Raw genomic sequence first — 15,027 nt, 5'->3', positions numbered from 1 at the left:
TATCAATTGCCTACAAGACCCTGTTAATATCATTTTGATACCAGAAAAGGAACCAGAGTTATAAGCATTTAAAAAAATGATGTGTGGCATTTTTGGCTATATTCGATGACCTATATCTCGGCGATACGTTATCAAATTTCGAAAATATTATACGTAACTCAGTTTTGAGCCATGCCCAGTCTGCCTACAAATTTTCAGAAAAATCGAAGGGGATGACGGATTTCGGTGTTTGATTTGACGTGGAATGCCCCTATATCCCAACATATCTATACTTTCAAGTAAAGCTGGTTATTTACATTGCAGTTATTAATATTTACAGGATGTAAACGCTATTCCTGAAGTGTTTTTATTTCTGAAGCTATCCGCAGATATATCGTCATTTAACCCGCGCGGGGCTGGGGGGGGGGGGTAAATTTTACCCCCCCTCGCGAATTGTTGCGATATCTCAAAAACGGCGGCGCGCAGCGCCGCCAAACTTTCAGTACCTTTTCTTACATCAATTTGACACGTTCCCTGAAAATTTGAGCGAAATCCGTCGGAAAATTTTTGAGAAATTGACGTTTTAGTGACGTCATGTTCGCCATTTTCTCCTCAAAAACGGCAAAAGTTCAAACGCCGCTAACATCTTCATTTTTAAAAGAATCAAGACGTAACAAAAAAAGTTATACGTAATTTTACTTTGTCTATCAAATGGCTATCTCGGTTTTTTAAAATTTTGGATTTTGGCCTAATTTTTTTGTCAAAAAACTGACTTTTTTGGGAAAATCATTATAAAATCCAAAATTTTAGTCTATCGAAAAAACCGGAATATATGTCAGAGAAGTGGTCTATGTGCACCTACATACCAAATTTTAGAAGAATCGGTTCAAAAATGTGGGAGTTATTCAAAATTTTATGACGTCACGACACACAAAATTTTTGAAAAATGACTTTTTTGGAAGTTCTAGACCTCGTACGGAAACAAAAATAGCACCATTCGATTCGCCGTGAAAAACTGCATCAGATAGACACCTTTTTAGGCCTTAACAACCAACTTCAAATTTGACCTCACTTGACCTGACCTTGACCTGACCTCGACCTGAAATTCATCCAGAGGTGGTCCATATCACTTATTGAGTGTGCCTATTGAATTCTATGAGTAAAATGACCCATAAAACATGTGTCGCACATGCCCTTTTCTATATTTTGTTTTTTGGTGACCTGACCTGACCTGACCTGACCTTGACCTTGACCTCTGAATGATATTGTATGCAACGAATATTGTCTTGGTAGCCTAAGAACACGTTTTGGGCGATCAGTCTCAGTCCATGACTCCATTCTTCGGCAACTACGGTGCAAGGCCGATACTGTAGAAACTTGCAATTTGTACCCTTGACCTGACCTTGACCTTGACCTCAAACTTTAAATTAAGTACATGTTTTTAGTAGTTCGTGATGAGAGCTTTCGATTGGCGTTTGAATTTTCCAAATCGGACCATCAGTTCGGGAGATAACAGGGGGGGTAAAATTTACCCCCCCCCCCCAGCCCCGCGCGTTCGGCTGGAGACCCCAGCCCCGCGCGGGTTAAGAAGCCGACAGACATACGGTTTGCGCTGATTTGGGCAAAGTGCGAGGCAGGACTTGGTACACCTCCACCTGAAACGCATACTGGTGGTGTATAAATAGACTAGAGTGAGGCGGTCTGGTTGTTGACTGTGTCTGGAAACACTGGAAAGTCAAGAACTACCCTCATAAAACCACCGGGACGCTCAATTAATTCCTCTCATCCAATGAGGGTTCAGTTCCACATGGACCAGACGGGCGTCCATCTGCCGTCCCATAGCGTCCCTCTCCCGTTTAGTGGGGCAGTTACTACTTGGCGGGCTGAAGGTGAAGTGACGTAACGCTGCAGTGTACGGTGCACATCAGTGTTTCTGTTTAGGAATATGAAACTTTAAGGAGTGTGTAACAAGTTTTTTCCTGGATCAACATTACTTCATTTAGGTAAGAAAACATTATTTGAGGAAGATTTTGCAATATTTGCTAATGGGACGAAGCCCATTAAATTGCTATGGAATACCTATCATATTGAGGACCACAAACGTTCAGAAAACGTTTTGACTGTAGGCTTTAAGAAGCGGCTTTAAATCCTTTTATAATCCATCGGTGACTACATCTATACTGCAATCTATATGTTACAGGGAGTATGCGATTTCAGTTAGGTTGCAACGACCCTAGGGTGTATGTAACCTCCCTGAACGATCAGTTTGTTTGCAACGACCCTAGGGACGTTACAAAATAACTGCTCGTTCCGGGACGTTGCAACGAAACTAGGGTCGTTGCAACCTCCCTAGTTAGTATGCAACGAACCTAGGGTTGTTACAAAATAACTAGGGAGTTTAAAAATTCATCGAGTCTCGTTTCACAGGAGGGCCGTCAACAATCTTGTCCAATGAAAATCTTGTTCAATCTAGTTCTGGTTCAGTTTAAAAGAAAAGGAGAACAAAATTTGAACATTCAGCTCAGGAGTATATGTGGTGCCCGGCACAAAGCACCTAACTGTGATAATTTTGGCTGCATTATATCGCCAGCATATGTTTACATGCAGAAAATATAGTTACTGGGGTAGGTGTGATGGATATCCGTCGCTATCCGTGTGCGGGTTATCCCTCACCTCACACTTTTAGTGGTGCGGGTCGGATAAAACCCCTCGTTAGTTTTTTCGCGATTATCTCGCGCTAAAAGCGGCCAATCGCGACGAAACTTTGAGTGTCCTCGAACTTATCTACGTTACTGGTTACACATTTCCTATACAGTTCATGATCCTGAAAACAATGACCTTTGACCTTTGATCTGATTTCTGGGACCATGGCAGACCGAAATGATTTGCCGTGTGAGCGCACATAAAATTGCGTTTCCAGACTTCTATTGTGATTACATATAAAAGTGCCAACATGTGAACTGATGGTTGTCCCATGCATCATGATGGGTTTCAAGTTGACTTTCAGTTGTCGGTCAGGTCAAGGTCATTGACGTTTGGTGACTTCGGGTGACTGTTTCAAATTTTACGATTTCAAGGGCTTTTTTTTAGCTTATTTCGAATCCAGCATTCGTTGAGACATTTGAGAAGTACGTATTGTTGTGGTGCCAATGCAACTTGCTACGAAGCTGTCGCTGGTGTAAGTAAGTCAATTGAGAAAAATGAAAACTGCTATTCTGCCGCCGGGAACGATCTCAAACTATATCAAGCACACGGACCGTGATTTTATGCACTCCTTGCAAGGTTAGATGCTTCAATTTTGCATTGTTGACGTTGCGTCATTTATGACGTCCCTAGGGTCATACGAACTTTTCCTCAATAACTCCCGATCAAATTGCTAGCGAGTCGGTCAAGCCGCTTATGGACTGAGGAAGACCTACCGAATCGAATACTATGCAACATGACCTCCTTTGACCAATTTCGCAACATAAGGGGTCTCTGACCTTACCTTGACCCGAGGTCAACACCTCAAGTTGACCTCACCCGGACAAAAAGTATACCATATGATGCGCCTGAGCAAGGCGAGAACGTTGATGCTAAAATCGCGCACTGCTACTGTTTTTTTTTTTTAAAGAAGTTATTAATCAAAAACCGAACCCGTGTCTTGGGTCACTTGACCTGACCTCAGAGGTCACCGGTTGACCTGAGACCTCAAATCGGTACTAGTTGCTGTGTCTCCTAACGGCACACACGCTCGTTTTTTCCGCGACGCTCTAACTCCAACAGGGGCGAAAAACGACGAGGGGGTCGTACCAACCCTCCCCCGGCCGGCGCGTATGTAGAAAACCAACAGGTCCTGCGGAGTTAACTCTCGCCCTTATTGGTGTTTTGCTAGCTGCAATCGCACAGGGCGGGGCTAGGTTATTGGTTGACCTTCCAGGTCAGGTCAGTGACTCAAAGGTCGGGAAAATCGGGACCTGTTAAAACTTTGGAGTTGGGTCGTTACGAGGTTTTTCGGGGCGCTGATCACGCATTTCATGTTAGCTTGAATCACCGCTGATGTCTTGATGTTTTTAGGCCAGACCGGGTCAGGTCAGGTCAGGTCAACCAGTAGGCGTCTTGCTAGCTGTCCATAATAGGTGTCAACCACCACTGACAGCTTCGTGACATGGTACGAAGGCGCCAAAATTACTTCGTAAATGTTCAAATGGGTGCTAAATTCGAGATCAGCTCCAAAAACTAGCCTATAAATATATGAACCCAGAAGAAGTGAACTAAGGTCATCAAAGGTCAATGACCTTGACCTGACCTTCACGTGACCTTGACACCCACCATAATGCATGGGACCACCATCATTTCACATGTTTGAACGTTTACAATCACAAAAAGACTGGAAACGAGCGGATAATAGCCGTTTTTACGAAGGGCTTTCTGGCGAATGCCCATCTAATTTGAGCAAATCGGCACCAAATGTGCACCTAATCTGCACAAAATGTATACTAGATGGCCGTCGTGAAATACTCCTGAGCTGCATGTTCAAATTGTTTTGTTCTCCTTTTCTTTTTAAATGAACTAGATTGAACAAAATTTTCATTGGACAAGATTGTTGACGGCCCTCCTGTGAAACGAGACTCGATGAATTCTTAAACTCCCTTGTTATTTTGTAACAACCCTAGGTTCGTTGCATACTAACTAGGGAGGTTGCAACGACCCTAGTTTCGTTACAACGTCCCGGAACGAGCAGTTATTTTGTAACGTCCCTAGGGTCGTTGCAAACAAACTGATCGTTCAGGGAGGTTACAACCACCCTAGGGTCGTTGCAAACTAACTGAAATCGCATACTCCCTGTAACATATACACATTTCACGTGCATCGCTAATCTTTTCGCTAATACAGATCCTGGTCTATTTTGTCTTGCTTAGCAAACCTCAGCTGTCTTGTAAAATTTTCACGACGCATTCATACATTACACTTTAGAGGCAGATAAATCCGATATTCCTGTTTTCTGCGTGGCTCTGTGAGGTCGGTCCCTGCCATGGATGGTGTGAGACCATCCATGCTGCCGATCGTACGACGCGCTAGTTTTATTGGGGGTTATATGACCGAAGGACATCGACGGCCGACGGAACTGCCTCGCCTGGCGGGGTCACCAAAGTGGAACACGCTGCCGGTTTTTTCGAAGTAACACTGGAGATTTGCTAGACAAAGTTAGACTAAGTGAAATTAATGTACTTAGCCATATGAAAGGAAATGTTTGACAGAAAGTAAGCGGCCATTTTGTCGCTGCTGGAGACAACTGCCGGAAAACTAACTGCATTCCCGCAACATCCAATTACTCATCGATACGTACCTATGAAATGAAGCAAGACAGATTACCATATTATTTTTCTTAGGATGTCGGAATATAACAACATGTTAAAATACCAAAAAGGTGCAATATCCTTGTTTATAACACAGCCTTTGTTCCGACTTCCGAGTCTGTGCCTTTGGATGGATCTCATGTGCTTAAAATCTTTAGAAAAATGCACTAAGTATCCATTTGAATTATTACTTATGCCAACATGAATGGTAGAAGAATAATCAATTGTAATTTGTTGTCAAGTCTAGATGTGTTTTCTCCATTGTCAATGACTGATTTCTTCTTGCTGAGTAATGTTTTGCAACCTATTAATTTCTATGCCAGTGGTGGCTCAAATATTGCTGTTATAGGCATAGCTATGCAATGTGTAATCTTATATTGTTTAAATAAAGTTAGGCAAATTCAACTGAAATCATGACTGTAATATTTGAAATATGTCATCTGATTGATTGACCTTCATCATACCAACATATAGCCTGGGCAAGGATTATGTCAAAAATGGCAAGGCAAGAGGAAAAAAAGAACAAGTCAGATTGTATTGCCACTCCTTTAGTCAGAGAATGAGGACAAGTTATAAGCAAAAAGCACAGATCACCTTGAAATCTTGAAATCAATATCAAAGCCTACCTACCTGACAACTTGTATGGTCTCCCTCTTTTTAAAGTAATGCAATGCATTAGGTAGGTACATTGCTAGGTGTGAAATTTATGGAGAACTTCACAAACCCCATTACAAATCAGTTTTATAAGCATATGCTTCAAATTGCTATGCTTCCCACACTAGCTGAAAGGTTTTTGAGCAAACTCATGAGCAAACTCCATGCCAGCATATCTTGTTATTGAGTAAACATGTTGACTACTTAACTGACCATTCCTTTTTCTATAATCATATTAATTACAATTCTACACAGATCTGTAGACAATTCATGACACATTTTCCACCCACAAAATTATTATATACACAACTGAACACAAAGCCTATGTTTAAAATAATCACATATCTGTTGCATTTTTGCTGTATAGGTATTAGGTACCTGTCTATAAAACATGAATGATTTGATGTTGTGAGCCTTGTGCCCAGATGAATGTTTGTGGTATTGGTGTTACAACAAGGAAATTGAAAATTTGTCATGCAGTTTAGGGAACTTACACATAGGTAATGTTCAAAATGTAGTGAGATGCCTTCAATTACTAAATCTCCATTACATTGAAGAGCCATATATTCTTTTGAAGGACATTATTAGGTACATATTTACATTAGAGCTAGGTAGGTAGTTACCTGCATGTTAGCATCTTTTAATGTTGTTCTTTATCAATCAAAATGAATGGAAATTTAAAAAAAATAAGTAGAACTGATCAGATAGGATAGGTAAAGGAATTTCACAATTCATTTGACTTTCAGTTTCAGTTCTCATCAAGCCAATTATAGGTTGGGTACCTACCTACTTACCAGCACCTCCATAATCGCTCCCCAAAATGCCCCCTGCCACGAACCTCTTATGAAGAGTTTATAGAAGTGCAGGCTGCAGATTTCCGGCCCATGCAGAGTTTTCATTTCTTTGGCAATTCCTTAACTCCACTTGGAGCTCACAACCATTACCACACCATCACATCACAAAATTTAACCTTCGCCCCAGTGGGGGGGGGGCATATGTTACCACCCTGTCGCGTTTTTTGCGTGTGAATAAAAAACCGCGGCGCGTAGCGCCGCGCCGCTTGGGGTAGCTTTTGGTACATCAATTTTGGACAATGTGTGAAATTTTTGACCCCAGGTCATGTCAGGTCAGGTCACCAGGTCAAGTTAACTGACCAAGCCTAAAAAAGTTTGCAATCATGTCCAGCCTGCAGTTTTTGTCAGAAAGGTTTTAAACTTGGTGGATTGCATGCTGCTATGGGCGCCTACAATTTGTATATCTCGGATTTTTTATATCCGTGACCTAAGGTCAGGTCAGTGGCGTGACCTTTCCATTACAAGTCAATGGAGAAAAATGAAAATGCCTCTAGATCCGTGTGTACGCATCGGAACAGTCCAAATATTTCAGAATCGCAATGATTTAGTCCACTCGTAATGACCAAGGTGTCATTTTTGCTGATAGCCTCTAGACAGGTCATCCGAGGTCACTTGAGGCTACAAACAGTTTTTTGCCAATAACTCGCGATTGGAAAGAGATAGAACGCTGGGGATGGTCTCATTGTGTTTGTCTTGTTGAGACGCATCGACTGTTATGCAACATGATCTTTTCCGGTAAGGTCATGACCTTGACCTGAGGTCAAATTTTCAAGTTGACCTTTCAGGGTCAAATTATAGTTCATTCGACGCGTCTCGGCGAGGGGAACACGATTCTGACAATAGAAATGTCGTGGCTTTTTGTAGTCGAAAGTTATTGTCGAAAAACACTTTTCGTAAAAACAGCTATTTTTGGAGTTTTTGCCCTCTGGAGGCTAAACTGTTGACCTGAGGTTAATATTGATAATGACCTTTTCAAAAGAAAAGTTCAAAAACTATCGTTTGTTGTTCCATGCGTTTTTCTAGCTACCATAGTTCCTGAGATAGCGGCATGTTTTCTGAAAAATATAATGACAATTTGCAAATTTTGACCTTTGATGACCTCTGGTGACCCCAATATTGCTCTAAGGTGAAAAATGACCGAAATACTTTCAAACGTACGCATTGAGAGCTATCGACTGCTTTTTACCGCGTCTTTCTAGCCTTCTTAGTTTTTGAGTTAGAGGTGGGTGGTAACATATGCCCCCCCTCACTAGGGCGAAGTTGGCTGAGACCGCCACTGGGGCGCGGGATAATGTGAAAGTCCTTATAACACTTTGCTTACACTGCACAAGACACACATCCACAGCACAGTACAGCAACTGAAGCGAGCTGTTCACTGTTACAATTATCTTTCAAATCAACTGACACCAATAGCTGGTTACCACGCAACGCGCTAGCAAATGGCGTCAGCTTGTCCCACGAATGGCGGTTGCTATGGAAACCAGCTGACGAAACTTTACCAGAACCCATTTTCGAACAGGAGCTTTGTTAAGGCGCCCCAAGAATTTGTGCGCCGTTTTTCGAAACATGCCCACCACTTTCGCAGTTTTTCATCCTACATTTTACCTACACGGTGTCTCATGAGACACAATGTTAATCCAATGGGAACTGTCTCGTGGGTGTCTCATGGAGGAGATTTGTAGGAACTGTTTTTGAAGACACGTAAAGAAATGTAATGACCAAATGCCGTTGACAGCTGATTGTACCGACCAATTGCTACCAGTTAGCTGTTTTTATAGTCATTTTTGTACAGAAAACACAAACTGAAATCTGTCTCGCGGCTACCCTCTTCGGCTCTTCCCTGTCTCCTACATTGTAGGCAAGTAGGAAGGTTTGTGCACCTCTGCTTTCAGTGTTCGTTTTTATTTACTTCATAGCGGGTGTGGTCAAAGAGACGAGGCGGACATATTCAACACGCGGTGGGAGACTAAACGGTTTAAAGACGGTCCGTAAGATCGTGTAACGCGGTATGTTCACACTGCTCAGAAATGAGGTGCGGATTGTGCCTTTAAACAGGGCAGGTAGTAGGATTTTGGTGGCTCTGACCCAATTCCCCCAAAATAAACATATGAACCACTAAACGACAGTTTCTTCCTACAGCGCGTCTGTCGACGGCCGGACGCAGCACGGCAGTACTGCGGCACAGCCTACCTCTCCGTGTACTGCGGCACAGTATAACTACCCTCTGTATTGCGGCACAGCCTACCAGCTCTCCGTGTACTGCGGCACAGTATAACTACCCTCTGTATTGCGGCACAGCCTACCAGCTCTCCGTGTACTGCGGTACCGTTCATCTTAGTTTGCTGGACGCTGGTGTTTTGACCCGCGCCCCGTAGGGCTATCTATTACGCTCCCGATGAGCTAACCACTCGGCTGCGGCAGCCATTTGAGCTCCTTGAGTTCCTTCAATGTTGTTAAATTAGAACCTAGCCTCAATAGATGCAAGACATGACGCCACCCTGTCACGCAAGGAGCACGCTTTTGGTCGGCCGATTCGTGTAATACTGTCGGTACTGAATACGCCCAGGGTACATATTTCCGAGTGCGTGTGTCTAAGGGTGCAAAAGAAGCTTAGCAAATCGCCATTTGCGTAGATGGCGTAAATGGCGAAATATTTGCCAAATAGGTATGACAAATATGTGACGAACTTACATGGCAAATATGCTAAACATTTGACATAATTGTGAAGGAGTACTATGTTCTGGCTGAAAATGCTACTAAAAACGCAATATATGAAGACGTCGCCCTTTCCATTGCAACGTAACTGCTTGTTACCTGTATAAGGTATGTCTTCAATGAACGAACTGAAGATTTTAGGAAGGAATAACAGGGGCTTCCTTTCCAAAAGTGTATTTCAGCCAAGACTCTGTGACGTCATCTGTGCACTCATTACGTCATAGTTACCTCGTGACGTCACTATATAGCAGGAAATCCGTGCTGGAATTGAGACAGATTGAACAGCTGTGAAGACGCCCGACATTTAGATATACAGAAATGAGACGCAATGAGACAAAAACAAAACACGGCATATTTAGACGGCCGAAGCAAGTGACATACGGCAGACTAGAGCATGTCACTATAAGCATATGTCCGTAACGCCAAAATATTGCACAATTGTACTGCGTGCGCCCAGTGTAGCATAGGCATACGTGAATCTTATATACGACGGTATATCCTATACAAGCGATATATTTGATACGCATTGCACTCGCCTTATGAGATAGAACTCTAAATTTTCGCGGCTAGCTACAGTCAGCATTTATAACCCGAAGCAAATCTAGCTTAGAGGCACGCAGTTGTACGGCAAACCAAGAAGCTATGCTAAATCACCAACACCTCTCTGTTTCACGGGATAATTTGACAAACAATGGCCTCAACATGGGCTCAGAGTCACGCCTATAGCGCCACGGCAAACAGCTCGCGTCTTGAAGGCACACCCGGCTGTGATGTCACGTGCCGTATCGTCGATAGTCCCCAGAGTGTCCACGGGGGCGCCGTGTGTGAGCTGGACGGTCTCACCGGGCGGGGCCGCGCTTCCCGAGCGAGTATCTCACCGCAGGATACAACTCCACTCTGGGGAGTTTCACACTCAGCCATACCGCCGTGTGTAACTCTGACCGAGACACTCTCTCACTCTCATGGTAGATCACTCGCAGGCTGATACACATTCCGTGACCGAAACTTTAACCGTGAGTGAGTTATCGTGACTAGTGCTGTTCAAAAGCTGATCACACAGTTCACACCATGCGGGTTATATGTAAACCATGGTCCCTTCACGGCACTCCATGGACGCTTTTCTCCACATCATAGCTTCCATTCCAAGTTTCTGTCGGTCCCTTCCCATTCCAGTCTAACGTTCATTTCACACACTGCTCGCCTCTCCATTCCACATGTTCCACACTCCACATCGTGTTCCACAACTGCGTCCACTCCACTCGGATAGGCCAACTGATGACTTCTGCCAGTCTCTCTCACATTACACGCCAAAATCAAACCTGACTTCATCGATCCACCATTGGACTGCTCACTAGCGCGATACCGTTAACAACCGATACACAATCCCACTCTCGAACGGGAGACGAATGTGCACGGTGATATAACGCATATCGCACACCTTTCTCAGCGATTTTTCGCTATTGCACTTGGAATATTTGATCACAAAAACGCGCATCGATTTTTTTATTCGCTGACCACCAAATATTGGCGATTATAAAAACTAAACTAATATATCGTTTCGCCGAGTCCATGAGATCGTTCAAAAATACTACAGCTTAATTAGTTCTGTCCTAGGCCATTTTGTGTTTATGTCACCGAGATCTCAAGCAATTTGCCACAAACCGCGTGGAAATTAGGCACAATGCGCCGATTCCTTGGCGATGTTTTCACAAACCGCCTCGATTTAGGACAGGCTCCCGATAAGATCTTGACAGACTTTTCCGACAAACCGCCTAGATTTTTTGGCAGCTCCTCTCACAAACCGCCTAGATTTTCGGCAGTTTCGGCGCCAAGATGAGTGGGTTCGCTCTCTCCAGGATCCTCCTGCCCTCTGTCTTAAAGTCATGTCCACACTGATGTGCCTCCGGGTATCTATGCTGAGCGCAGAACACCCCAGCACAGTGACAGGTGTGAACAGACGCCAAACCTAGTCTTTTCCGACACAGCTGACACCTGGGCCGTTTTGGTCTAGGCGGAGCGTTCGGCGCAGTCTGCTGTGTTGTTCGTATCGGTGAGTTCTTTGTCTCGTTTGGAGTTCTCGACGCGTTAGCCCTGGCGCTGAGTATGCGACACAGCTGCCTGGCTCGGCCGTCTGTCGGTCGTAGACTCAGCGCCGGACTGATGGGTCGCGATGTGTCGTCTTTGGAGAGATACAGGGGAGAGGTGCGCGGTCGCTGACCCCCCGCAGAGACGATCAGGCGACGCTCCGGGGGGACCCCTGAGGGGGGGGGGGGGGGTAGGGGGTAGACAGTCAGAGGTAGACGAACATCATGCGAGGCCCGGTACAATATTATCAAACTACCAAGGACAAGTCATGACGGCAAACACTTGACGGTGCTGTCATGAAGTTAGAGTTTGACTCATTGACACAAATTAACAATCAATGCATTCACGGCACCCCAAAGACCAATGCGTAATACTCCTGAGCTATGCAAGAAACTTAACGAAACCATAACCCGAACGAACGATGGCTGTAAATACCTAATCCATGGCTGTAATTAGCCCTCTCCCCCTCTTTCTCTCGCTCTCGCTCTCTCTCTCTCTCTCTCTCTCTCTCTCTCTCTCTCTCTCTCTATCCCTCCCTCCCTCCCTCTCTCTCTCTCTCTCTCTCTTCATCTCTCTCTCTCTCTCTCTCTCTCTCTCCCTCTCTCTCTCTCTCTTTATCCCTCCCTCTCTCTCTCTCTCTCTTCCTCTCTCTCTCTCTCTCTCTCTCTCTCTCTCTCTCTCTCTCTCTCTCTCTCTCTCTCACCTCTCCTCTCGTCCGTTTCAAACAGCACCGGCAGCTCTGCGGCGCCCGGTGACGGCGGCTCGGCCGCCTCGGACGGCTGACTCGGTCTTCGCGCCAATTTGGAGAGTGTCCTCCGGTACGCGCCATAATCGCGGCCGGAGCTGGCGCCACCTGCCGGCCTCTCGGTGGTACCGCGGGAGGCCGCCAGGCGGCGCTGTGTCTGCATCTGCGGAGAACGGTGCAGTCATCGAACGGTTTCAGGATATCCCGGGAGATGCTCTTCACCAGCACAGGGACTAGGCTGGAGGCCACTTCCTGGTCTAACTACGGCAGCAGGTTCCCCTTCTTGTGAAAAACCTAAATATAGGAACCTCAGCTGATTAAAGGTAGTGAGCCACCCTCCAATGATTTCCCATTTTATTTTTCCTAGGATAAGAAGCTTCTGTTTTTACCTAATATCGCAAAAAATCAAAAAATGGGCCTTAAATGGTGCTTTTTCGCCTAAAAGTTTATCGTTTTTTTTGATATGTATAACAACTGTAGTGGGCTGACCTGCAAACAGGCGTCGGCAACAATCGCAAATGCGGCGCACATGTGACAATAAGCAAAGGTCATTATAGAGTTACGACGTACGTGAATCAGTGGCGCAGCCAGGGTGGGGTCAGAGGGTCAGCTGACCCCCCCGAAATTTCTGTTAGGGGCCCGCTCTGGTCTGAAACCTTCGATGAAAAATTATGCATCGCGAGGGAGAGAGAGAGAGAGAGAGAGAGAGAGAGAGAGAGAGAGGAGAGAGAGAGAGAGAGAGAGAGAGAGAGAGAGAGAGAGAGAGAGAGAGAGAGAGGGGCCTAATCTCCTCGGATCCGAGCCCGCTTCGATAAATGCCTACTGGGACACGGGTGAGGGGCCCGACCCCAGGTGGACAGGGCCCGGGCCCCGGGTGGATAGGCCCGGGCCCCCGGATGGACGAGGCCAGGGCCCCCGGGTGGATGGGGCCCGGGCCTCCTGTTGGACGGGGCCCGGGCCCCCGGGTGGACGTGGCCCGGGCCCCCGGGTAAACGGGACACGGGCCCCGGGTGAATAAGGCCCGGGCCCCCGGATGGAGGGGACCCGGGCTCCGGGTGGATGGGCCCGGGCCCCCGGGTAAACGGGACACGGGCCCCGGGTGAATAAGGCCCGGGCCCCCGGGTGGACGGGGCCCGAGCTCCGGGTAGATGGGCCCGGGCCCCCGGGTAGATGGGCCCGGGCCCCCGGGTGGATGGGTCCGGGACCCCGGTTGGACGGGGACCGGACCCCCGGATAGACGGGGCCCGGGCCCCCGGGTGGATGGGGGCCGGGCCACCGGGTGATGGAGCCCGGACCTGAGACCCTCAGGGTCCTAAGCACAGGGGCCCAGTTCTCTGAAGTGACTAGGTACTGAGCTGGCAATGTTTGAAAGGGCCCGGCTCTAAGAAATTGTGAGGAACAGGGGTCCGGTTGAAACAGGGCACGGATCTGACAAATGTAAGAATACAAAGGCCTGGTTAACCCTATTCCTGGCGGGGGGGGGGGCCTCAGGAGCCCCCCCCCCTGAGGTTTTTTGGTTATTTCTCCCAAACGCGTTGAGCTAGGAAGCTCAAATTTTCTGACTTTTCCTAAAAGGCTTCTACGCAACATGTCTGAAAATTTTGAGTTGATCTGACCTCAGGTCAGGTCACCAGAGGCGGTTTGGTGACCCTACCTCAGAAAAGTTTGCAATCACGCCAGAGCTAGAGTTTTTGACCGATCGATTTCTTCTCTTCAGGGTTTAGTTAGGGTACCAGTATGTGCAATTTGTATATCTCGGAATTTTGATATCGGTGACCTAAGGTCAGGTCAATTTCGCGACCTCCCCATTATAAGTCAATGGGGGAAATATCAACTCCCTGTTTTTTACCACTAAAACGGGTCGGAATGGCCCCATATACCATACATGACTTCATATACGATCAACCTTCACTACCTTGAGGTCTGTTTTGCTGTTGGGCAGCTGTGAGGTCATGTGACGTCATCAAAGGTCACCAAAGGTTTTTGGCCAATAACTCCGTACAGGAACAAGATACAGACGCGTGGATGGTCTCATTGTGTTCAGCTCGTCAAGACGCATCGAATGATATACATGATGACCTCGAGGTCACGTGACCTGAGGTCAACCTTTGACCTTGACCTTTCGAGGTCAACATATATATCATTCGATGCGGATTGACGAGAGGATCACGATGATGCCCTTAGTTTGTTCCTATCTTGACTAATTCGAAAGTTATTCGAGAAACACTCTCTCCATATCTAGCGCCGCCATTTTGACTTTTTCGACCCCTGTGACGTCATCTTTGACCTGACCTGAAAATGACCTAAGTAAAAATTGTAGATCTTGGCCGTGCGTATCCGATGCCGTTTACCGCTTGTCGCTATCTTGCTTCGTTCTCGAGATCTCAGGGGGGGCCGAATCGGCCCCCCCCGCCAGTTTCTTGTCCCGGCGGAGCCCGCCAGGAATAGGGTTAAACAGGGCGGCTGGTTTTTAGAGATACCTTGACACAGACCTGATAAACAGGGGCCAGATCTAACTAACTCGTGGTTTTTGGGCCTCCTCGAAAGGGGCGCGGATGTACCAAACTCTTACCAGAGGGGGATATGGGAATAGGGTTCAGCTCAATTCTGCTAACACCTCAGTCACAAGGGCCCGGTCTGACGGGCGGGCCCCTAC

The 15,027-nt window shown here is 46.3% G+C and overlaps 1 protein-coding gene across 1 annotated transcript; it reads right to left on the bottom strand.

Moving 5' to 3' along the window:
* Positions 1-9,699: 9,699 nt before the first annotated feature.
* On the bottom strand, positions 9,700-12,552 carry LOC122377136 (zinc finger A20 and AN1 domain-containing stress-associated protein 6-like). The gene is made up of 2 exons (XM_043357100.1): positions 12,330-12,552; positions 9,700-11,798 (listed from the first exon to the last, which is right to left on the bottom strand). The coding sequence occupies exons 1-2, from the start codon at positions 12,532-12,534 to the stop codon at positions 11,347-11,349; spliced, it is 657 nt and encodes a 218-aa protein (XP_043213035.1). The 5' UTR covers positions 12,535-12,552; the 3' UTR covers positions 9,700-11,346.
* Positions 12,553-15,027: the final 2,475 nt, after the last annotated feature.

Source organism: Amphibalanus amphitrite, unplaced genomic scaffold (assembly GCF_019059575.1).
Source record: "Amphibalanus amphitrite isolate SeventyFive unplaced genomic scaffold, NRLGWU_Aamphi_draft 002552F_arrow, whole genome shotgun sequence".
Taxonomy (NCBI): Eukaryota; Metazoa; Arthropoda; class Thecostraca; order Balanomorpha; family Balanidae; genus Amphibalanus; species Amphibalanus amphitrite.
The sequence above is the reverse complement of the archived record's forward strand: the minus strand, read 5'-3'. Positions and strand labels throughout refer to the sequence as shown.

Bases quoted from the DNA above. Each gene is read 5' to 3' on its own strand.
- LOC122377136 (XM_043357100.1), bottom strand. From the start codon at position 12,534: ATGCAGACACAGCGCCGCCTGGCGGCCTCCCGCGGTACCACCGAGAGG. The intron at 11,799-12,329 runs GTGAGAGAGAGA...CCCCCCCCTCAG, and splicing joins TGAAACGGACGAGAGGAGAG to GGGTCCCCCCGGAGCGTCGC.